This window comes from Lontra canadensis, unplaced genomic scaffold (genome assembly GCF_010015895.1).
Source record: "Lontra canadensis isolate GAN:19392208 unplaced genomic scaffold, GSC_riverotter_1.0 scaffold91, whole genome shotgun sequence".
In the NCBI taxonomy this organism is placed as follows: Eukaryota; Metazoa; Chordata; class Mammalia; order Carnivora; family Mustelidae; genus Lontra; species Lontra canadensis.
Window position 1 is genome coordinate 1,394,594 of NW_022631085.1, and position 24,799 is coordinate 1,419,392.

The 24,799-nt window shown below is 49.0% G+C and overlaps 1 protein-coding gene across 1 annotated transcript; it reads left to right on the forward strand.

The window, feature by feature from the left end:
* Positions 1 to 4,147: 4,147 nt before the first annotated feature.
* On the forward strand, positions 4,148 to 23,055 carry CLEC19A (C-type lectin domain containing 19A). The gene is made up of 5 exons (XM_032836157.1): positions 4,148 to 4,214; positions 12,699 to 12,864; positions 18,787 to 18,880; positions 21,647 to 21,779; positions 22,946 to 23,055. Exons 1-5 carry the CDS (start codon positions 4,148 to 4,150, stop codon positions 23,023 to 23,025), a joined length of 540 nt encoding a protein of 179 aa, XP_032692048.1. The 3' UTR covers positions 23,026 to 23,055.
* Positions 23,056 to 24,799: the final 1,744 nt, after the last annotated feature.

Below are 24,799 nucleotides of genomic sequence, written 5' to 3' on the forward strand. Positions count from 1 at the left end.
TGTCAGGAGACGAGGGAAATGTGTTGGAAGGTGAAGGAATGACTTGGTTTCTATAGAAACTTGGGCTCCAGGTGCCCTGTCGTGGGCTACCTGCTTGTTTTCATTAGCAACCTCCTCCTCCTCCTCCTCCTCCTCAAATAGAAGGTGGGAAAGGAGAGTCATAGACCATCTACACACCATCTTTGGACCCAAGTCCAAAGGGAGGAGGTGGGCAGGAGCGGTGGGGTGAAGTTTGAAAGCTGAGTCTGTTTTCCCATAGCCAGTCCTTGAGTTCTCATGTCTCTTGGGACCCCAGGACCCCTCAGGATTTCAGTCCACCCCCAGGAGGTGACAGAACCTGTGACTTCTGCCAGGCCAGCTCAGACATGCTGCATCCTAGCGCACCAGGAACAGCTGTCTGGAGCTCTGATAATTCTCTTCCGTAGCACTGGGAATCACAGCAGAGGAGGAAAGAAGGATTCCTTTCCTTCCTGGGTGGCCTGTCTTCCACCGTCACTGGGCTATCTGCCCTTTTCCATGTTCAAGAAGACCACTGAAAATAACTCAGGGATTGGGGTGCCTGTCTGGCTCGGTCTGTAGAGCATGTGACTCTTGATCTCGGGGTTGTGAGTTCGAGCCCCGTGTTGGTTGTAGAGATGACTTAAAATCTTAGGGGCGTCTGGGTGGCTCCGTCCGTTAAGTGTCTGACTCTTGAATTCGGCTCAGGTCATGTTCACAGGGTGGTGGGATGGAGCCCTGTATCAGGCTGCGTGCTCAGTGGGGAGTCTGCTTGAAGGCTCTCTCCCTCTGTCCCTCCCCCGCCCCCATGCACACATGGGCAATCTCTCTCTCTATCTCAAATAAATCTTAAAAAATAAAGTGTTAAAAAAATAACTCAGGAGCGATCACCATTATCTAAAAACTAAAAATAAATGCCTAGGAAACAAAACTGGACAGCATCGCCCTCGAGGTTGACAGTAGTTACTCTTTGGGAGGTGGTTTGACCGCTCGACTGTATACCTTCCTCTACAGTATTGTCGAAAGTTGCATCGTGATCTAATGGCAGCTAATGTATATTAAGCGCTTATCATGTCAATCACTCTTCTAAGCACTTGTATGGGGCAAGCATTGATTTGTTCCCATTTTGCAGATGAGGAAACTGAGGCTTGTGGGATTATGTAATCAGCATCTGGCCATACTGCAACCGGCGCCTGAAGGGAAAGCCATGAAATTGAACTAGCCTCCACTGTCCCTTTTATAATGGTGGTGAGGGCACAGGGAACTTTGTTTTATTGGTATATAAACAGTTTTTTTTATTGTTTTTTAAAGATTTTATTTATTTATTTATTTGACAGAGAGAGATCTCAAGGAGGCAGAGAGGCAGGCAGAGAGAGGGGGAAGCAGGCTCCCTGCTGAGCAGAGAGCCCGATGCGGGGCTCGATCCCAGGACCCTGGGATCATGACCTGAGCTGAAGGCAGAGGCTTTAACCCACTGAGCCACCCAGGTGCCCCTAAACAGTATTTTTTAAAAGGTAAGAAACTAATGGAGATGATAGGTAATAGATAGATAGATAGATAGATAGATAGATAGGAGAGGGGAGAAGTGGGGAGAGCAGGTGGTCCTCAGACCACCGTGAACACAGTGTGGGTGGATGTGGATCTGGGGACAGGAGGAAACAGAATGCCATCACACAATAAATACGACTCTAGGAAGGCAGAAAATCCATATAATATGTTACAAGGAGACCTCTACAACCTCCAAGTGATAGCAAAGATTGATTTGTTAAATAAGGAAATTACCTACTTTCTGGTTAGTAAACTTGGTCTAAAGCAGGGGTTGGCAACTCTGGCCCCATGGACTGAATCCAGCCTGCTGCTGGTTTTTAGAAATGGAAGTTTTGTGGGAAGCGTGCCGGGCCCATTCCTATAGTCTATGGCGGAGCTGATGAGTTGAGACCGAGTCCGTGTGGCCTGCAGAGCCAAAAACACTCGCTGTCTGGCTCTTTGTAGAAGTTTAAGTCACAAAAATGTAGGATGAATGAGTGCGGAGAATGAATGCACAGCATAGTGAAGACAGATAACGATACCGGACTGAATACTGAGATTGGCAAAGAGAGTAGATTTCAGGGGCTTTCACCACCAGAAAGAAGGTAACCGTATGAGGAGACGCGGCGTTGATCAGTTCGACTGCAGGATCGTGGCGCTGCGCATGCGTGTATCGAGTCATCATGTTGGATACCTCCGATAGACGCAAGTTTTATTAAAAAGTGGAATTTAAAAAATAAAGTTAGCCTACCCCTGCCTAGAACAATGCTTCACAAACTTTAATGTACATACAACCCCTTGATTCTGATTCGGTGGTTCTGGGGTGGGGCCTGATATTCTGCGTTTTGAACGAGCTCCCAGGAGATGCCAGTGCATGGGGTGGGGCATACCTTCGCTTGCTTCCATCCAGAGAGGGGGCTTGAACCCATTTACCAAAAATCTGCAGCCGTCACCTAGCGACACGTTATCAACACAGATCATTTAGTTTGTTTGCCACATCAAAGCATCCTCCACTTGTCAAAAGCATTTCCAGTGGCCTCTGTCCCACCACCCTCCTCCCCACCTGGTGGGTTCACCCTCCGGAGGGTGTGTGATTCCCTTGACAGCGGGGGGTGGGGGGGGTGCTGAAATGCAGTGCTCCAGCTGATGGAAAGTGGGGAGAAAAGGTGCACATTTTATATTTATGTTTTGTATCAACCTTTAAAAAAAAAGTCAGTGTGGGGGAGGGCTCTTTTATAACAGACCTGATCTCTCAGTACAGTAAGTCATCCGTGCCCAACACTCAGATAATAAATGTATATCCTTCCTAAATAAGTACACATGGGCCCTCTGGGGTGGGCCCCAGCAGAAAGTTTGGTGGAACCGGTAGATGTGGGACATGAAGAGGAAACTGAGCCTGAGTGTGGCCTTGGCTGGCTCTCCAGCCGGTGCCAAGAGAGGAATGCACTTAGGCCTCGCAGGTGGACCAGAGACCAAGAGAACAAGCAAGGGCCTGGGACAGGTTCAAGTCGTCCCTGTGGGCGCCAGCCACACACAGTGTCAGAGCACTCTGGAGAGGAAAGGGGGAGTGGGACCGGGGATGCGGAGTGGGGGGTGGCATGCAGGGTCTCCTGCCTGGAAAAGGTTTGCACAGGATCTACAATCATGGTAGCGAAATTGCCTATCATTTCTTGAACACCTTCTACTCACCAGCATCTATGCTGAGTTTTACAAACAAATGATTTCATTGAATCTGTGCGAGGCAGGTTCTCTTGGTAGCCCCTGTTATATTAAGGAGGAAACGGAGGCCTCAGAAAGGCAGAATGACTTGCCTGACAACACAGGAAGTGGGGGAGAGAATGATCCCGATTTTTGGAGATACTAATTCATAAGTGCAGTGACCTTCCCAATGAAAAACAGTGGGTTTGAAAACATTTATGTTAAGTTGGAGCAAACACACGAGACCTATGCACGAAGGTAACATTTGCTTCTCTTTGTTGAGTGCTTGTTCTGGGCCGAGAACCTTCTACTGGAACCTCCTTTAACCCCTAAGAAACCCTGAAAGGTGGAGGGAAAGGGAGGAGGGTAACCCACCTAGGCCTTCCTTCCTGCTTCCCAGGCAAGTGGTGTGTCAGTGCGTTTAAGGCCAGAGTGAGATGTGGGCGAGCTGAGCCCAAGCTACATAGGCCCCATGACTTCTGCATCGGCCTCTGACTTCTGTTTTTACCTTCTGGTATATATTTCCTCTGAGGGGGCCCGAGATACTTGATATCCTGTGACAGGCCCAGATGCAAGCTCTGTTACTGTCCCATCTCACAGAGGAGAAAACTGAGTCTCAGAGAAGTGAGCATAGGCCCAAGGCCACAGGGTGGCTCAGAAGAAGAGCTGTGGTTTCTCTTAGTTCCCTGAAGGGGGCTGACCAGAGGCGGCCTTCAAGCTGTCACTCAGACAGCCCTCCAGAGAGGAGGGAGAAGAGAGGGGAGGAGGGGAGGAGGAGGAGACTGGAGGCTGTCCGGTGTGTCCTGAGCTCCCAGCAGATCTCGCCTGCTCTCAAGAGATCTCCAGTGAAAGGGCCTCTCTCCTCCACGCAAGCCTGAAGGTGGCTTCCTTGGGCCTCAGGATGCAAAGGTGGGGGTTGTGGGCCATGGCGGCCTCCCTGGCCCTCCTCTCTGCACAGGCCTTTCCGCAGACGGACATCAGTATCAGCCCAGGTGAGCCCCGGGGCCAGGACCCAAGCAGGTGGAGAGGAGGACACCCCACAGACACTCGAGGTTCTGTCAGGCCGAGCTGACCTGAGGAGTGGTGGGTGCCGCGCTGAGCCTCCTGACTACCCTTCCTGCTCCCCTCTCCCCACCCCAGGGGTATTGTTCACCCCACCCCACCCCAGCTCAGACCCCAAAAGTCCTGATTTTTAAATCCCAGCAGTGATTCTTAAAAACTGTGTGACCTGCCCAAATTTCTTAACCTCTCTGAGCTCAGCTTCCTTTGGAAAATGGGAATCAGGGTAGCACCCCCTGGGGCGAATCTACTAGGGAAGTAAGATAAAGTGGGGAAGTGCTTCATGCTTGGTGTTCGACACCACAGCAAGATCTGAAAATGGGATTTATTTTGTTAGGGATTTCGCATGGGGGGGGTTTCCCCACCCCCACCTTGGCTGTGACAGCTGTTCCCAGGGACCATTCAGAACTGCTGTTTGCCACCATGGGTTGGGCATGCCAGGGGATGCAGTTGTCCTTCTCATGACCTCCCTGGAGGTCACTGCTCTGTGGGCCACTTCTATGGGTTTTCTGTGTCCCCAGCAATTAGGACAGCAATTAACCAGCATGTGGCTTCCCAATGTCCCTTGAGAAAGACTCAAGGCTTCAAAGGAGCTCAGTTTCTTCCTCTTTCCAATGCGGAGAACCAGAGTCACCAGAGACCTGGGAGCTCACTGGGAGGGACCCCCATCTGGGCGAGAGGATTCCTGAATCCTGCAGTCTACTCTGGGCTGAGGATCCTGCCGGTCACCTCCACCATGAGGGCTCTTGCCGAACCCTGTTTAAAATATTTAAAGTAATAATAATACCTATCACCAGTTAAGATTTACATAGCCCTCTCTATGTGCCAGGCATAGTTTTGAGCCCTTTCTGTGCATGGACCTATTGAACCTCCGCAGTAAGTCTATGGCAGAGATAATATTTTGGTCCCCATTAAAGTACAACTCATAGTGACAGACTCCTAAGGATCCCATAAGACCCCATCATTGCGCTGTCACGGTGCTGGGGTGAAATGAAACTGTGGGGTGATAAGGTTGCCAGATAAAACACCGGATGCCCAAGTACATTTCAGAGAAATGAATTTCAAATAAACAATCATCTTTTAGACAATCAAATATTGCGTGGGACATGGGCTTAAAGTGATTTGTTGTTTATCTGAAATTTGGAGGTCCCTGGGCATCTCTTAAACCAAGGTGAGTGGTGGTGGCCTTTGCTCATTTGGGCAAGCATTAGGGGCTCCGATCGAGCGTCTTAGTCGGCTCGGGCTGCAACAGGAAGTTACTTCTCACAGTTTTGGGGGGCTGGGAGGTCGAGGTGCCTTGGTGAGGGCTCTCTTCCTGGTTTGCAGATGGCCACCTTTCTTGTTGAGTCCTCATATAGCAGAGAGAGAAAGAGCCTGTGCACATGCTGGTCTGTCTTCTAATCCCATCATGGTCCCCCTCATGTAACCCTCATTACCTCCCAAAGACCCCGTTTCCAAACACCATCGCATTGGGCATTCATTCTCCAATATATGATTTAGGAGGGGACAGAAAAATTCAGTCCATAATGGTGACTTCGTATCCTTGCTCTGAGGCCTCGGTCTCCTCATCCAAGCAATGGGTGAGCAGGAGAGAAGTTGGACAAAATATCCTTAAGGCCTGCCTTGTATATACCACAGTCTTGTCTTTCTGTCCAGTGTGTGTGGGAAGGGCCTGAGGCTGAGTTTGCATTTGGGAACAACCGGGGAGTCTTCTCCCTCACTAGCTTGCGCCCGTGGCCACTCTTTCTGAGCATCAAGTGTCCTCCCCTGGAGAGTGGGGATAATAATGGCTCCCACCAAACATTTTTGGGATCTTCAATGGGATCGTGCAGATGAAGGGCTTAGCACATAGCAAGTGCTTAAAGAATGAGAATGATTACTGTTAGCTCTTCTGCTACTGCAGTTGTTGGTGATAGGATAGAAATGGTCAGGAGACACAGCTCTCTGTCATGACAGAAGCCTCCCTTGGAGAAAGGACCTTCCAGACATCTCACGTCCAGCTCACCCTCCATGCCTCCCAGGGGGGTACTGAGATCCCTTCAAACCCAGTCGTCTTGGAGAGCTCAGAACTGGAGTTGGCAGGAGGGATCGGGAAATCCATTCAGCCCACCCTTTCATGTTACAGTTGGAGAAACTGAGGCCTACGGAGGCCAGTGACCCTGCCAAGGATCCATCCAAGTGGTAGTTCTTCTGCTCTCTGGGTTCCCATCCCAGCAGAAAGCCAGTTCGAGCCTGAGCAGACAGATCTTCTGGAGGAAAGTGACTTCAACCCAGAGGAGAATGCGTTAGTGTCTGCGTGTGTGTGTGCGTGTGTGTGTGTGTGTGTGTGTGTGCAAGTGTCTGTTGATGTGTGCCTAGGGAGGGCTTCTCTAGGGTCGTGGTGGGCCTTTGCAGACCACAAAGGTGAGCCCTCCTTGTTGAGAATGAACCTTGTTTGCCTTCCTCCTCTGGATCCCAGCCTTCCCGAGCAAAGCAGAACAGAGCATTTCATCCTCATCCCAAGTCTCCCGACCTTCCATGAACGTGTAAATATACGCACAGAGTGCAACTCAGCCACACCTCGAGAATTGCTTTGGAAAAAAAAAACATAAAAACTACCCTTTAGACCCTTCTGAGAGACTTGGGAGGGTTTAGCCAGACTAGAGCCATTTCCCAAAACCTTTTCTGCGAACTTAGCTTTGATCACATTGTTCATGGGGATTCAGGAGTGTAAAGTGCTTTAGAAGAGAGCCTGGCACCTGGGAAAAGCTGCACGAAAATTTGCTATTATGATTCTTTAACCATTACCATCAAGTTTCCCTTCCTGGCTCCCGAGGCCAAGAACTCTCCACAGCAAAGGCCACTGCAGCAAGGCATTTGAAGCTGGGGGTCGGGGTGGGGTGCTGCTGCTGCAGGGCCTCAGGAGTTGGGCAGGGGGCGGCAATCAGGCTGACTTTGCACCCCCAGCTTCAGGCGGTCCCGGGCCCAGGTTGTCTCTGCTGCGGTAATAGCTAATGCCAACTCAGAGCCAGGCCATGGCTTCCTTGTGACGTAGGCATTATCATCATGTCCATTTTATAGATGAGAAAACGGAGGCATGAAGAGCTGAGGACTCCAGAGTCTAAGCTAGATCCTAGAGGTCTGAGCAACGGGATGTCCACACTTCCCAGAATGCCCCTTGGAGTCTGGATCATAGAGTGAGATCCCAGAGTGCCCCATGGACACTCTGGCCCGATTCCCCACCCAACCTCTATGGGCACAGAGCACTCTGCATATTTCTGGGCTGCATCATAGTATACGATGACTCATTGCCAGGCGTGTGTTCCTCTCCCCAGACTGTGAGTGACTTGAGGGCACAGACCTCAAACTCATATAGGCACCCAGGAGACATGGACTTACTTGCTTAACTTTTGGTCTTAGCTCAGGCCGCTATAATCTTTAGTAAAACAAATAAAAATTTTAAAATGCCACAGTTTGGGAGGCTTAAACAATCGGAATTGATTTCTCACAGTTCTGGAGTGTGGGAAGTCCAAAATCAAGATCCTGAGTGATGTGGGTCCTGATGAGGACTCTCTTGCTGGCTCCAAGATGGCCACCGTGTTGTGTCCTCACAGTGTCCTCACAGGCAGAGACAGACATGGCGGGGAGCTCTGGCCTCTCTTTCTCTTCTTATAAGAGTACTAATCCTATCATGGGTGCCCCCGCCATGACCCTATCTAACCTTACTCCCCTCCCAAATGCCCCATTTCCAAAGACATTGGGGATTAGGGCTTCCACGTATGAATTTGAGGAGGGGGAGACACAAACGTTCAGTCCGTGACACTGTTACATTTAGTGTTCAATATATTTGCCCTACAAATGAGAAAACCAAGGGCAGAAAAAAGATGTTTTCTGGTGTTTAGGTGTTTCTTAGTGTTTAGAAATTTCTGAGTTCATCCTGATACCCCTCCCCCGCAACTTGCTAGATGTGGTAATAAGGGACTTAACTTTTCAGAGACTCTGTTTCCTCAGCTGTAAAATGGGGATGATATTGATACCCTCCGGCTGATCTCAGTAGTTACATACTCACCACTGAGTGTATGGCCGCCATTTGGGCAATAGAAGACATGGCCCAGTGCTTTTTCTTCTTTGTATCATGTGGCCATAAGCGTGGCCCAGAGAAGGGAAAGCCAAATTTAGCATGTGAGGCCCAGGGCCACCAGCTCTGGAAACCAGAGCCAGGACTCAGTGGTGAGGAGCATGGTCTGATGGTAGGACAAGTGACCCAGGGAGGCAGTGGGAAGGAAAGGGGTGCAGTGAGGGTGACAGAGCCCTCCCAGTCACCACCTTCCAGGACACCGAAAGGCACTTCCTCTTATCTCCTGGGACTTCTGGGGGCCAGTAGTGGGAGTGGGGTGGGGGTTGGGATGTGAACCCCAGAGCCTTCCTCACCTCCTCTCCTGGCTGGCTCTCAAGGCTGCTCTGGGCAGGAGGCAGCAGGGTAGTGCGTTTGTAGGCGGCTGGATTGGGGCCAGGGGAGCAGGCAGCCAGATTGAGTGGGAAGGTGACAATTTATTCTTTTAAAAAGAGAGAGAGAGAAAAAAAAAAAAATGAGCTCTGAACTCCACTGGTGTGTTCTTTTTTCTTCACAAGCTCAGAGCTCCCAAAGACTTTGACTCCCCCCGCCCCCAACCCAAGCTGGGAGACCTTGGTGGCCTTTAGTGATGCTAATTGAAGTAAAAGACCTTACCAGTTGGCCTCCTGGTTTCCAGGGCAACAAGCTCCTTTGTGCATCCCTTCCCCTCCCTACCCCTCCACCCTCCCTGTCACCTCTGGCCTCATCTCTTGCCTTACCCCCTTTCAGATTCCCAGCTTGGCTGAACCATTTGCAAATGTTCTCCAAATGTTCCACTCTCTCAGACCTCAGGGCCTTTGCACCTGCTGTGTCCACACAGAACCTGAAACATTTTCTCTGACTCTTACTTTTCAAGTGTCAGATGAGACATTATCACTTCCAGGAAGCCTCCCAGATCCTTATATGACCTGTTTAGGTGCTCCTGTGGCAACTCCTTGAAATTCCCCCATCTGGGAAGGGGATTCGGGTGCCCTGTCTTAATCACCCCACAGGCTCCTTGAAGAGAGGGTTGGGGCGGCCACCAGTTCAACTAAGGGAGACAAAGGGGGCAAACAAATAACCAGCTTCCAGAAATAATTTGGGGGCTGCTCCCTCAAGTTTTTGTCTGCATGACACACACCCACAAATGACACATTAATGACATTTTATATCTGTGCTCATTTTTCTTAATGTCGATCTCCATTAGACTGTAAGACCCAAGAGGTCAGGGGCGGCCTGTGTTTGTGTGCGTATGTGTTGTTCGTCCACAGTCTCTCCAGCATGTAGCCAACTGACAGTCTGAGCTCAAGAAGATCTCCAATAGGACCTGTTGAATGAAAAAGAGAATGAGGGAAGGATCAGACCATCAAGACTGAGGCAAAAGGAAATGGGCTTAAATGCAGCAGGAATCCCTCAATTAGGTCTGGAGCCACACAGCCTGACTTTAAAAACTACCTCTGCTGCTTAGGAGCTGTGTGATCTTGGGCAAGTTACTCAACCTCTCTGTTTCTTGGTTTCTTCCTCTGTAAAGTGGGAGTGGTTGTGGTGCCTACCTTGTAGGATACGTGGACGATAAATGAATTGATAGGTACAAAGAATTTGACATAAAGCCGGCTCAGAAGAAAGCTCAGTAGTGTTGGTCCTTTTTATCATATTGCCATCATTCTCTGACTTGTGAAGCTGGAAACCTCGAGAAATCCCTTCATGAGAGAGACTCGGATTAGCCAAGGCTACTTTGGGGTTCAGGCTGATGAATGGCCTCAGAGGTCCTCTTCAGTTCTCAGTTTCTCAAATCCTAGAGGCAGAGGGGGTGCGGGATACCAGGCAGGGCGGAGTTCATTATCATCCCAGTGCAAACACGTGGCTTTCTGTCTCCTCCTAGATCCTTCCAATTAAAGGCCTTTGCCTGCCCACATGGAAAAGGGAGTAATTGAGCGGTGACCTGTCACAGCCCCATTTTCTGCTATGTTTCACTCCAGGCATCCATAATCGCCATTTGTTCAGTGGGGAAAATCAAAGGAACCAGCCGTGTGGAGGAGGGAGCTTGTTTTCCACATGGAGACTTGATTTAAAATATCCACCAGGCTTTAGGACCCAGGAGAAGCCTTTGGGCCTTGGGGAGAGGGGAACAAGGGCCCTGGCCCCCTCCTTTCCCCTTCCAGCCCCCTTCATTTAGTTATTGCCGTCTCTTTCTATGTAAAATGTAGTGCCACAAAGTCCCTACAAAGAGCTCAGCAATGCCCAGCACTGCTAGAAGGGACAAGTCAGGACTGCAGAGCACAGCTGCCTGGGTCGGGGAAGGGCTGGTTCTGGTCAAATGAGAGAGCCCAGTGGCTGTGGTCAGTGATGGGAAGCTTGGAAGCTGTCTGCTTAGCCTAGCTTTCAGTTAAAACAATGGACTCTTCCTTTCCCCGAATAAATGCACAGAGGTACATGCCTGTGCACACACACACATACACACTTTTGATTTTGCATTTAATTTCACGGGGTTCGCTGGATCCCTGAAGCCCCATCAGCCCTGGTTATGAACGCCCGAGCTAGTCATTAAAAATCATACTGTCACAAAGCAATCCATACATGCCGCACATTTGCGAGTTCCAATGAGTTGGCCTACCAACCTCATGAAGTAGGTGCTAAAAGACTGTGACACATTTTCAGCCCTGTTGATTTCCCATGATGAAACATCCTGCAGACTTTAAGTTCAAAGACTTTGGTGTCTGGAGGCTGAGTTCAAATCCCTATCTGCCACTGACTAGCAGGATGACCTTGGGCAAGTCACTTGACCTGTCTAAGCCTCCGTTTCCCTATATGTGTTTGGCACATCACAGAGGCTCCGTGAATGTTATCTACTGCTTGATTATTCAGTTAATCAATTTGGATCCCAAATCCTTAGGTGGCCACAAAGGGACCCCAAAGATCAGCCAGCTGAGAAGGGAGAGAATGTACCATTGTCACAGGGCATGTCCAGCCTAGAGCTCCTGGCTGGGACCCCGGGCTCCAGATCCCAGTCCAACAGATTTCACCACTGCCCACAGCTGTGGGCAAGCCACCTATCATTGTTCAAGGAAGGTTCTCAGAATGCATTCCTCCCCACACCCCCCACCCCGCCGCCCTTGCCCCCAGCCAGTCATCTTGAGTGGTTTCCAAAACGAGTGCCTTCTAAGAAGCCTTCCAGGGCACTGACGCGGGAGAACTTTTTTGTCTCAATCATGGATTTCCCATGCGTTTTTTTCAGAATTAAGAACACATCCTGAACCCCAGTAGTTCAATGGGCTTCCAGATATAAATAGTTCGATGGGCTCTTGTTTGTCAATAAACGCATGGAAAAATCTCCACGCTCACCAGAACACCCAGAATTGCAAACTGAAACGAGATACCGTTTTTTGCTTATAAAATTTGCAAAGATGGCCATGAAAGTGGTAACACTCAGCGCTGGCAAGGGCACTGTGAGATGGGCGCTCTCAGGCATTGCCGTGGGAGTATAAATTGCTTTCAGGAAGCACTTTAGCAAATTGTATCAAAGCCTTAAAAATCTCTCCTCGGAAAATCAGCAGAAATGCCAAAAAATCTTGATGCACAAGGGCTGTTCATCTCAGCATTGGGTGTAATTGTTTTTTAAAAAGGGGAACCAGTCTAATTATCCACAAATAGGGGAATGATTAAATAAACTGGGGCAGGGGGAGCCACTTAACGGAGGATTCAAGAGCTATTTCAAACAATGTTTACAAAAATTTATAATGACGTGGGGGAATATATTCTCATTTTTGGAACTTGAAATACTCACATGTATGTATAGTACAATATAACAACTGAATTTTTAGAAACCACTGCATTCAAGCGTGACATGAAGAAAAATATGCCAGAACGGTCACATTTTTCCAGGTGTTCTATAAGGAGCATATATTACTTTTGCCTTTTGGTAAATGTTAGGTATGCACGTGTTCTCTGGACCTCAAGCGTAGAATTTTAGTAATCATAATGGGCCATGTTTTTGTTTTTTGGTTTTTTTTTAAGTTTTACGTTTACTTTTATTTTTTTTTTAAGATTTTACTTTTAAAGATTTTATTTATTTATTTGACAGACAGAGATCACAAGTAGGCAGAGAGGCAGGCAGAGAGAGAGGAGGAAGCAGGCTCCACGCTGAGCAGAGAGCCCAATGGTGGGGCTCGATCCCAGGACCCTGGGACCATGATCCAAGCTGAAGGCAGAGGTTTTAACTCACTGAGCCACCCAGGTGCCCCTGGGCCATGTTTTATGTTCACCCTTGGAAAGATGTCCTAAGCTATAGGTACAATGTTTGCACAGTGCCCACCCTCCTGCCAGTCTGTTTTCTTTCTGCCCACAGCCATGCCTGAGCTGCCCCGGGCTTCCCTGTGCCCACTGTTCTGGATGGAGTTCAAAGGCCACTGCTATAGATTTTTCCCTCTCAATAAGACTTGGGCCGAGGCTGACTTCTACTGCTCTGAGTTCTCCATTGGCAGGAAGTCTGCCAAACTGGCTTCCATCCACAGGTGAGTAGACATCCGTCCCCCATGACCCATCCAGGCACCCCCTTTGGAAAGGGGAGTGAAAAATGGCAATTCTTACTGGTGTTTCTCTTGGGTAATTCTAGCTAACTTTGATCCAGTTCGAATTCTCATCGAAGAGGGTTGAGCCCAATTTCTCATTGAAACAGTAGAAGGCAAAGCCTTGAGCCTGGGTGGCAAAAAGCAATCTACTGGATCCGTCTTTTTAAGTGCTGATTTTGTGCAGAGGGCTTGACTCTATGATACAACTCTGAAGACTATATATATATATATATATATATATATATATATAAAGTCTTTATAAAGACTATAATATGAGGAATAATAATCGACATTTGTTTTCTCGGCATCTACATACATCAGCACCCTGAAGCTCTCTCAAACCACGTGAGGGAGCTATCTTCGTTGTACACACACACGACGTGATCCTCCTGAAAGGTAGCTTGCTCAAAGTTAGCTAGCTGTAAAGTGGTGGAGCTGGGATTTGAACCTGAAAAGCCAAATTCCTTAGCCCCTCTCCCCCACCAAGACCTCCTTCCACATTCCTCTGTGTCTCCCAAGCCCCAGCCACAGTCTCAGAGTTCTCCAGTCTGGTCCAGCCCTTTCGCTCCTCTTTACCTTTGCACATTCTGTTCCCTCAGCTGGGAATTCCTATCCCCGTCTTCTCCTGTCTTCACGGAGGTCACCTTGACTGCATGGCACCCTAGCTGCACTCACTGCCCATCTCTCCTAGAGCACTTTTCTCCTCACCCTATGATGACGTGTTTTCACCTCAGACGTCCTTGCGGTGTGTGGGTTCCCTGAAGCCAAGTAGGCCACGTCCCACTGGCGCCCAAACTACAACTTCACAATCCTGCTTCTGTCTTTCAAGACTCTTAGGGACTTGAAGTCAGAAAGACCGTTGGTTCTTTATGCTTTAGGGCCGCCGAATTTTGGTAAGAACAGGGAAGGGGTCCTGTATCTTGGCTTGGAAGTGAATCCTCCATGTTTTTGTCCCACCGATATGGAGATACCTGCGTCTCCCTATGTCTCCTCAGTGGCGCTGAAGAAGGTAGTGAGGCAGTCAGGTCTGTCAGGAGAACAGGAACCACTACTAATATTCAACAGAGAATTTAAAACACATGAGTAATGGAATCTAAGAACTTAAGGAGGCAGTAGTGAGGCAGTCTAGAGATTCACAACGGCAGGAAACCAATCCTGCCCATAAGAGGAAGGCAGACCGGCCTCAGGGGAGCTGGAGCTATCTAGGTGGGGCAGCCCCTGCCAGCAACTACCGAGGTTGAGTGAGAGGCAAATGGCCTGGCTTCTCTCCCGGCCCACCACCCATCATCTGTGCTTCCCCCGACGGGCAGGGCAACTGACAAGAAAACCGGGGAAGAGTGGTCTTCGGGGCAAATCCCCAAACAGAGAACAGAGAACAGAGCCCAGGGTTGGCACTGACAAGGATGGATCAAAGAAGTTCTCAAAAATTGTGAGCCTTTAGAAGGAGAATGAGATCCAGGTGATGAAGTGTAAATTTTTAAATGATTCCAGGGGCGCCTGGGTGGCTCAGTCGGTTAAGCGTCCGACTCTTGATTTCAGCTCAGGTCATGATCTCAGGGTTATGAGATCGAGCCCCATGCTCAGTGCGGAGCCTGCTTAAGATTCTGTCCCTTCTTCTCCTCTGCCTCTACACCCCCCCACCCCAGCTCACCCCAGCTCTCTCTCTCTCTTAAAAAAATAATTCTAAATGAAGATTTCCCTTTAGCCAGCCCACAGGAAGGGTAGCTCATGGTGCTTGTAACCTCAACCTTGGTTAGCTGGGCGTTAGAAAGGATTCCAGGCAAACTGGGAGGCTTCCAGCAACCTCTGACCCAGTTCCTGTTCTTTCCTGCCTCGACTTACCTTCTTCCTGTCTTCTCAACTCCTAACACCCCTCCTTGCCTTTCTTATACTAAGATTCTCTCCCGTTCCTCTCCTTTACAGGTAGTTTTCCATGTTGGCATGTAATACTTTCCTGGAAACATGTAGGAAAGTTAAATTCATTGACAAATTCATAAATACATAAATAAATTCATAAATTCATAAATACATGAAGTTCAGTTGGCATGAAGCTAGACACCCTTAGAGTCCCTAATTACATCTTGTCTTTGAGACATAGCCCAGTATTTCTGGTGTTCTCTTCATGCCTTTTCAGTTTTTTTCTTTCATAATTACACACACAATCAGCTTATGTCTGCGGAGCATCTGATTGAAGCTTAAGATCCTCATACTTTCTGCTTACCTAATAATTTCCATCTTTGTTTCAAGTGACAGCTGAATTGAATTAAGTTCATCTGATACACACTCCTTATTACTTGCAGTAGCACCTTGGGCTTCTCTCTGTTCCTCTTATTTTTGGCCAGATATGGGGGAAATGCAATAAAATATTGAAATATTTTCCCAAGCAGGTGTTGTTGAACAAAGATAGCAAAATCGCTAAAAGTGACCTGGCAGCCTCTCCACCAGAGGACTGCCGGAAATGTATGTTCAGCAGTCAATGTAGCCAAGTTTGGCAGGATAGAGACATTGGGGGATGCCAGCGCTTACCCAGCTGGGAAGGACCAAGGTCAGTGACCCACTGGGCTGATGAACACTATGTCTCCAGAAACTGGATCCTTCCCCATGTCAGACCGCACACTCTTGGAACTTTGATATTAACTAGAGCCTGCTGTTGGCATGAGAGAAGGTGTCAGATACAAATAAGACTTGATGATGGTCTATGTGGTCCTTGTGGCCCATTTGGGGAGAGGGGACCTTAAGAAACAGAGAAGTAGGGACGCCTGGGTGGCTCAGTTGGTTAAGAGGCTGCCTTCGGCTCAGGTCATGATCCCAGACTGGGATTGAGTCCCGAGTCGGGCTCTCTGCTCAGCAGGGAACCTGCTTCTCCCTCTGCCTCTGCCTGCCACTCTGCCTGCCTGTGCTCCCGCGCTGTCTCTCTCTCTCTCTCTCTCTCTCTGACAAATAAATAAATAAAATCTTTAAAAAAAAAATAAAAAAAAAAAAAAAAGAAAAAGAGAGAAGTAAACCAACCAGCCTGCCCCTAGGAGATCAGAAGTGGGAGCTCCAGGCAGTCCAAGAGTGTATACGGGGTGCTTATGGAAGGCTTCCTGGAAGAGCTGGTCCTGGGTCAAGACCTTGAAGAATTTAGGAAGCTTAAGGAATGGGAACAGCAGATATTCCAGATGGTGAAGCCATTGGGAGGAGATGTGATGCGCATTAAGGGACGAGAGTCAGACATTCCTGGACTAGTCCCAACTCCATCGCTTCCTCCGCCCACGATCTGACCAAGGAGACGAAGCCTCTGAAGCCCTTCCAGTTAGCTGCGATGAGTGCTCAACAGTGAGGGCTGTTAATGGTTTCTTTTGTTATAATCCTCGGCGTCTCAGGGGGTCAGTTCTTACTTAGCGTTCCCATGTCACCTCATCTTTTCTAGGGCACATAAGTCCTGCCTCCATCACCCTCTTTCCTTTCCTTTTCCTCCAATAGTATTGGCGTTAGTCTCTTCAGGCTGCTATTACAACAAACTGCAGACAGGGGGGCTGATAAGCCACAGAAACTTATTTCTCCCAGTTCTGGTAGCTGAAAGTCCAAGGTCAGGGTGCCAGCATGGTTGGGTTCTTGGTGAAAGCCCGCTCCCTGGTTCACAAATGGCCCATCTTCCTGCTGCGTCCTCCCGTGGCGGAAGGAGCAAAGGCGCTCTACGGCATCTCTTTTATCAAAGCACCTCCCACTGAAGGACCTCCCAAATGTCCCACCTCCTAATATGATCACATGGGCATTAAGATTCCAACATAGGAGCTTTGTGGGGACACAAATATTCAAACCATAGCAGAAGGCATTGGTGACTCTTTGGAGATTCTTACCTCCTTTTTTCAAGGAGCTTATCAAATAATTCACCTCACAAAAGAAATCAGTGAAGGACACTGAAGATGATCTGCTGCCAAAAACAGCAAAGAAATGGAGATGGGTGGATAGACAGAGAGAGAGAGAGAGACATACAGACACTTCCATTCGGTCATCAGCGTGTTTCCTGAGTACTGTGTTTGGCCCCCGTGAACTCATCGAATCCTTCCATCAGAATGGTACTGGGGCAGACCCTTCTGGTTGCCCACTCCACAGCCACGACTAATCCCTTTGCCTATTGCCTGAGTAAGAAGTTTCCAGCCTCCTTTGCAGCTCCCAACTGGCCATAAAACCCAGTTCGGCCAATTGGATGTTAGGGGAAGTTTGTAAGGGTCATCTTGGAAGTACTCTCCTCCCTGATAAATGGACACAGGCATGTGGAAAGGGCCCAGTTTCCATCGCTGCCTTTCCTTCTTGGGCTGTAGTCATGTGGGGACATGGTCCTTGGAGCAGCTGCAGGAAGACCCTAGAGGAAGATCATGGCTTACCCAGTGCCCGGACATTGGCGAAGCTGGACAATGCCATTGGCCGAGCTCAGAAGGCTGGCAAGGGGGTTGCAAGCCAGTGCACAAACAACAGGCACTCTCCACTCAAGTAGTTACCACCCCTGAGAACCAGATCCCACTGGACGAGAGACTCCCATTTTTAGCTTCCATGTGGCATTAAAAGGTAAACGTTAGTGGGTTGAAGAGGTTATGATAAAGTAATAATTATCAGCCTTGGACCTAACACCCAACAAATAACTCAGTTCAAAATAGGACTATGTTGGTGTTTACCATTTAAGTTGCCACAAAGTCTGTCTGCTCTCATTGGCTTTGTCTCTCATTGGCAATTGTCATTGCTGCTCTCCAAAGGCGGCCACCTTGTCTGAAATGCCCACTATGAAATTACCTTTGTCTTGAGCCATTGGTAGCAAATCAAGGCAGACACGTTTATTCTTCTTAATTTTGCGATTGTGGAAGAAATTACTAGTTCATTCCAGAAGCACTCAGACTTCTGGCACTCTGAATCTTTCTTGATACGGTTCTCCAGGCAGTCAAATTCATGGAGTTGCTTAATAGATCCCATGATAATCTAAATCTTTGTGTTTCTCCCAAATTCATATGTTGATACCTAACCCCCAGTGTGATGGTTTTGGGAGGTGGGACCTTTGGGAGGTGATTTGCTCATGAGGGTGAAGCCCTCATGGATGGGATTAGTGCCCTTTTGCCAGAGATCCCCCACCTCCCCGCAGAGCTCCCTAGCCCCTTCCCCCACGTGAGGATACAGTGAGAAGTCTGTGACCCCAACGATGGCCCTCCCCTGACCGTGCTGGCCCCCGACCTTGGACTTCCAGCCTCCAGAACTGTGAAAAACACATTTCTGTTGTTGGAAAGCCACCCAGGGTATGGTATTTGGTCACAGAAGCCTGAAAAGACTAAGACACTTTCTAAAGGAGAGGGGAATGTTCACTGGAGGGCTTTGGTTTGCTGAGTGAGCTCTGTAAGTTCAAGCCCAGAGCTGAATTTTCCAGGAAAGTAGAAGATTCTGGAGATGGTATGGGAGGAAAAAAAAATTAGTAGGATAATTAAGGACTGGCAGCATAAGGAGGGCTTTTGAGAGAAAACAAAAATGTCTAGTGGAGATTTTCATTAAGTTGTTTGATGGGTGCAAGGCGGCATAAACCTCTTTGTCTTCATGATATTGTTAATAGAATCCACCTTGTTTGCTCATGCTTTTGAGGCAGATGTAAACTTTTAGGATGAACAGCTGTGCTGAGATCTGCTTTAAACTGGCATGAATACAATCCAGAGGGGTCTATGAAAGGACCGTCACGTGTGAGTGATGTAAGTAAAGAAGAAAAAGAAGGAAAAGGCAGAGTCTCGTCATACCCTCAATTTACTGTGGTCCCAGAAGGTTAAGAAGAATTGCTTTCAGTTTTCAACTCTGTCCTATGAAAAGAGACAAGGAGTAACCCTCTTGCCGTGTTGCTCACATTTGCAGCTGGGAAGAGAATGTCTTTGTGTATGACCTTGTGAACAGCTGTGTGCCCGGGATCCCAGCTGACGTCTGGACAGGGCTTCATGATCACAGACAGGTAAGGAAGCGATGACTACCAGGTCCTCCTGGAAGCTCCCAGCCAAGACGCCGTTTCCAGTTAGCCAGCCTTGCCCATGGAATCTGTATGCCAGGTCACTGCTCCATGCCCAGCCCACAGAGAGAAATCCTACACCGACGTGTCCCAGTTAGAATACAGCGGTGTGAACATAGTGTGGTGTGAATACTAGAATACGGTGGTGTGAGCATGATGGGAACGTGGTATGGGCAGGGAAGGCCTCTGTTTGGGTTTGAGTTCTGAAAAAAGCAGACACAGAAATGTGATTCGATGTTGGAGAGATTTCGGAGGGGAAAGATCTGTGAAGAAAAACAAGAGGAGGGGCATAACGAGACAGGGAAGGTCTCCGGACAGTTGTGTAGGTCTGAGACCTGCGAGGAGAGTGGGGGAAGGAAGAGCCTCTGATTATTGCAGAGTTGTGAGAAAGACTTGGCTAGGCCAGTGGGGAGTCCTCAGGCAGAGGAGAGCCAGGAGAGGAAGACCACATGGCACAGAATTGGGCCAGCACCGGCACCCCTGAGTTCTTGCTGGGTTATTGTTGGGGCAGAGCCTGGGGGAAGCCTGGTCTCGCTGTGAATGTAGGGAGGGATCCCACGGGTCAGGGGCGCTGAGGCTGTCAGTCAGCCATGTTCCCTGTAGCCGGTCCTCCTAAAGGAGCTCGAAGCAGTGTCCTTCTGTGGCTGCTGCAGCCTCCCTAGGTTAGAGATATTTAAGCTACTATCTAATGGTTAAATAAGAGTCAGCCAGAGGAAGAGGCATTCCAGGTAGAGGGACCAGCATGGGCAAAAGGCCTGAGGTGTGAGCGATCTTGACCCAGTTGAGGACATTGAAGACAAATGGTTCTGGGAAGCAGAGAGGGTCGGGGGTAAATGGATTCATGGTGAAGCATTAGGCCAAAAAAGAGAGCTGACACCAGAGCTTATGCCTGGCAATATCACCGCAGACTCCAGCTGGAAATTTTGTCCCCACACTTTCCCTGGGTGAGTTGAATACTGTCTCTGTTCTGAGAGACGAATGCTACCAGCCCTGCCCCAGAGTACTGCGGGGAACGGGGCTGCGGTTCCAGCTCCCGTCCTATCACTGACTGGCTGGTAGGAGACTTTGTGCAATTTTTTTTTTTTTTTTAACCTCTCTGAGCTTCAGTTTCCTCAGCTACAAAATGGGGATAGTGATAACAGTGGCTTGTTGTAGGAAGTCAGTGAGCTTAGCCTGGTGCTTGGCACACTGTCCCAGCTCGGGAGCTGCTGGCAAAGGAGCAGAGGTAACCGCAGGGTCCAGACTCAAGAGAGATACATCTTTTAAATCCATAGAATTTGCTGGCAAGAAGCGATATAGAAGTTGTAATAAAACAAAACAAAACAAAACAAATAACCAACCCACAAAATTTCTGTTCGTAATAGTAACTTTACAATGGAACTGTGGTGAGGCGGCGTCTGCCTGGGTGGCTCAGGCGGTTAAGCGTCTGACTCTTGACTTCAGCTCAGGTCATGATCTCAGGATCATGAGATCAAGCCCCAGGTCAGACTCCGTGCTCATCGGGGAGTCTGCTTGAAGATTCTCTCTCTCCCTCTTCCCTTCTCCTCACTGTGTGCATGTGCTTTCGTGCTCTCTCTCTCACTCTCTCTCAAATAAATAAATAAATGTTAAAATAAAGTGGGATTAGAGGGGTGCCCGGCTGGCTCAGTCAGAAGAGCATGCGACTCTCGATCTTGAAGTCGTGAGTTCAAGCCCCTCGTCGGGCACAGAGAGTACTTAAATAATTAAGCAAACAAACCAACTTTAAAAAAATATATATATAATAAAATGGAATGACAAATACACTTAGTTGGGGTTTAAGGAACTTGTATCCCAAGATTTAAGAATAATAGCTACAAACAATAGAGTCAAAGGGCCTGTGTTTTCAGCTTCTCAGGGGTGAGCACTGCGAGCCCTTTGCACTGCTCTACATGGTCGGTCCTCACAGTAGCTTTCTGGGGAAGACATTAGCCCCATTGTAAAGGTGCAGAGAGAGCCCCAAGAGGTTAAGTCCCTTGTCCAGCCTGCAGTGAGGAAGTGGGTAGAGCCCAAACGGCAGGCTCGAGCCTCTCGCTCAGAGGCGGCATGCTATTTCCATTATCTGACGCCCCCCTCCGTAATCATCAGTGCTTCGGGGGAGACTTTTCTCAGAGCCTGAATAAATGCAGAAACGGCTTGTGTTCCAGAACACTGCAAAGACGTGGTTCTCGCCCCAGTTAATTTGCACATTTATTTTAACACCAATCAAATTCCCAACAGGCGTTTTCTTGTAATTGGACAGAGCGGTCCCACCTCGGGCGAGAAAAAACACGCACTATGTGGACGAAAGGAAAGAAATGAAGGGTGACCCCCGTCCGCTGGTAAATTAAAAAAAAATAAGAAATTTGAAAAAGTGGAGCAGGTGAGGTCTTGGGTACCCCAGTCAAGACGGGGGTTTGAATCGCAGCACCACGGCCGTATGAGCGGTGTGAATTTGGCTAGACCGGTCTGGGTCTCGGTTTCCTCATCTGTGAAAGGGGGATGGGGATGCCCACTCGGAGGACAGTGCCTGGCGTGGCACCTAATAAGGCTTCAGCAAACCTGGTATTGATAACAGTATCTCACATCCCCGTGAGGACGTCTGTGCTGCTCCACGTGGATGTGTTAGAACGTCGTCCCTGAGCTGGGGCTGGCGCTAATGCCAGATCTTTCTTTCGCCAGCTTTCCTCCTCGAAGCCGGATGGGCGTGCCCAGGAAGGGCAGTTTGAATGGACCGACGGCTCCTCCTACGACTACAGCTACTGGGACGGGAGCCAGCCGGATGATGGCCTGCACGCGGACCCAGAAGAGGAGGATTGCGTGCAGATATGGTACCGGCCCACCAGCGGTGGGTGGCCCTGAGATCCGGACTCTCGCAGGGGCGCTGGGGAGGGGCCACGGACGGCAGGGAGACCAGCGAATTGGGTGGCTGGGGCGTCCTTCTCTGCGGTGGAGAGATTTAACAGTACATAGTGGTGCAGTGTTGCATGGAAAGGTATTAGTGGCAGAAGCGTGGGGCGGGTCAGGGGAAGGATTTGTATAAAGATCGGTCAAAGGATGGTGCTTCTGTGTCTGCTCACCAGGGCACCCAAGTGTCAGCCCCTACCCCAGGCTCCTGAGTGTTAGAACGGAGGTGTGCTGGGGCCGTACCCCCGGGGTAAGCAGTGAGAAGAATACACACCTGGGTTCGAGCCCTGGCCCTGCTGCTTTCTAGCTCTGTGTCCTTGTGGGGAATTACTTATTCTCTCTGACATTCCGTTTCCTCTTCTGTAGAATGGATTTAGTAATCGTTCCAACCCACAGGGCAGATCTGAAGGTTCTAGGAGGTAGAGTTGGTCCAGCATAGCTCCACTCCTTATGAATCGGGTGGCCCAAAGTGAATGCCTTAACCTCTTGGTGCCTCAGTAGCTGCATCTGCAAAATGCATCCGTGATATTTAAAGGGTTGCTGTGAAGAAGAAAGAAGCTCGTGTACATCAAATGGCCACAGTGGCCCCCAGGGGTATGAGCAATCACCGCCATCAGCATTAGCAACATCATCACTCTTCACACCAGTCTTGAGAAGTAAAAACTATTAATATTCTCATTTAGCAGAGGAAGAAACGGAAGCTCAGAGAACTTAAGTGATTTTGCTCATGGTCACACAGCAAGTAGTGAAGCAGATTTCAAAAAAAACCTACCGAAGTCCAGAGTCAAGCACTCAGCTGCTACTTCCTCTGTGCTCCTTTTTCTTTTCCTGATTAGAGGAAGGAGGGATGGAATGGGGACTCCTGGGAGCCAGAGCTGGGCCAAGTCTCTGCGTGAAGTTTGTCCTGCCCCATGCACAGTGGCAAGTCAAGATCAGCCTTGTGAGAGAGAGAGGCTGGACAGCAGCCTCATCAAACATCAGCAAGAAAGGGGTGCCAGTGCAGACATGAGACCGCTGGAGAGGGCTTTTACTCCAGTGGGGTGGTGAGGTGACTTTTACTGTGGTAGGTGGACCCTCACCCAGATTCTCTGCTTCTTCCTACCGCAGCTCTGAGGTCATGGAATGATAACACCTGCAACCACGAGTTCCCCTTTGTCTGCAAGATCGCGTCTCTGACCATTCACTGATGCGGTCTTGCCCCATCCCAGGGAGCCCGACTCCAGCACCGTCTTATAGCTGTACCGAGTGTAGATCCGACACTCAATAAATGTGAAACACGGGGGAGATAAAGCTCCCAAGCAGAGATTTTAAATAAGCAAGTCTTAATGCTACAGAGTGGTTATTTGGTCATAAGTGACAGGAAACACAACTTAAACTGGCTTAATAAATAAAAGGGGGCAGTGGATTTCCTGCTCTAAATAACAGAAGTTCAAGTTTGTTCTAGATTCAGAGTTGAATTTCATTGGCCTGGATCAGTCACATTCCACTTTGGCATATGTCATTGGCTAGACCCCACTTGGATGCCCATCTCTGGGGCGGAAAGGGATGGGAGTCAATATCCTCTGAACCACTGGGCCCAAAAAGGTGGGCAGTTCCCGAGGGAAACACATCAACAGATTTATACATGGCTGGTGGGAATATAAGATCGTGAAGCCATTCTGGAAAACAGGATGGTGCTTCCTCAAAAAGTTCAACATAGAATGACCCAGAAACGCTAATTCTGGGTATATACCGTGAGGGGTCATTGCAGCATTATTCGGAATGGCCACCAAAGTGGAAACATCTTTGGGGGTACCACCCAGATGACCTCATCCCATGGGTCAGTGTCCCAACCAGGTCCCTGACTATAGTATAATGCATGCCTTCCTGGGGACCTACACTGTCTTTGAAGTTCGGTCACTCTGAGTCCTGGCCTTGGTCTGCCCTCCTGCCATCTTCTTTGTCTTCCACCGAGGAGGCTCTCTGGCATTCACTCCTAGAGCAAGGACCCGTTACTCATCCTTGACTGATAAGTATCTTTACTTATCAGTAGAACGGTAGAACGTCAAAGCCTTGTAGCAAGAGCCATCCAACCCGCTTATGCTCTTGCGTACTATTTTCTCTGTTCATCAATTACCCGATCCATGGCTTCTGCTGGTGCATTCCCTCCTGCCAGCATACCCTCCCAACTCACTCCAGAGGGTTTGAACCACCTTGTGCCAGGGACTGTGCTCCACCCACCATGACCGATTGCCAGCCTGGAGGCAGTCCATCCAGCTCCTTAGCCCTGCATTGTTGCCTGCTTCTTCAGACCGCTCCCCGTATCAGTGGTTCTAGACGGGGTGTTCCGGTAGCAGTCGCTGAGACGAAGTTTGGCGTAGATATCATTTAGGGATCAATACCTGTGAAGGGAGAGGAGAGGAAGAAGTGGAACTGGGGTGTGACCTGACAAATTATCAGTCAACCTAGCAGGAGATGCAAGAGAAAGAAATACTGCCATCAGAGTGGACCACATGGGGTGGAAAGGGCCAGATCTTTAGACCCGAACTTTATGCAGTGGGCGATGCAGTCTTCCCCAGAAAGGATGTGATTTCTCCAGAGCTGATACTGACCCTGAAGGAGCTGACGGTTGAAAGCTCTCTGCTGTCTTCCTCCAAGGGGGATCTGGGTAGTGCATCTCCATGTTACCACAACTGGAATCAAAAAGACCTAGGTTGGGGGCGCCTGGGTGGCTCAGTTGGTTAAGCAGTCAACTCTTGGTTTCAGCTCAGGTCATGATCTCAGGGTCATGGGATCAAGCCCCGAGTCAGGCTCTGTGCTGAGTGTGGAGCCTGCTTAAGATTCTCTTTCTCTTCTCCCTCTGCCCCGCCCCCATAATAAATCTTAAAAAAAAAAAAAAAAAGGTTCAAATCCCACCACTGCAGCTTACCATGTGACCTTATGAAAGTGGCTTAACCTCTCTGAGTTTCAGTTTCCTCATTT

What these genes read in the sequence shown, in the direction of transcription:
- CLEC19A (XM_032836157.1), top strand. Translation starts at nt 4,148, where the DNA reads ATGGCGGCCTCCCTGGCCCTCCTCTCTGCACAGGCCTTTCCGCAGACG. An exon ending in AAACTGGCTTCCATCCACAG is followed by an intron (nt 12,865 to 18,786) that starts GTGAGTAGACAT and finishes TCACATTTGCAG; the next exon opens with CTGGGAAGAGAATGTCTTTG. An exon ending in ATGGTACCGGCCCACCAGCG is followed by an intron (nt 21,780 to 22,945) that starts GTGGGTGGCCCT and finishes TTCCTACCGCAG; the next exon opens with CTCTGAGGTCATGGAATGAT.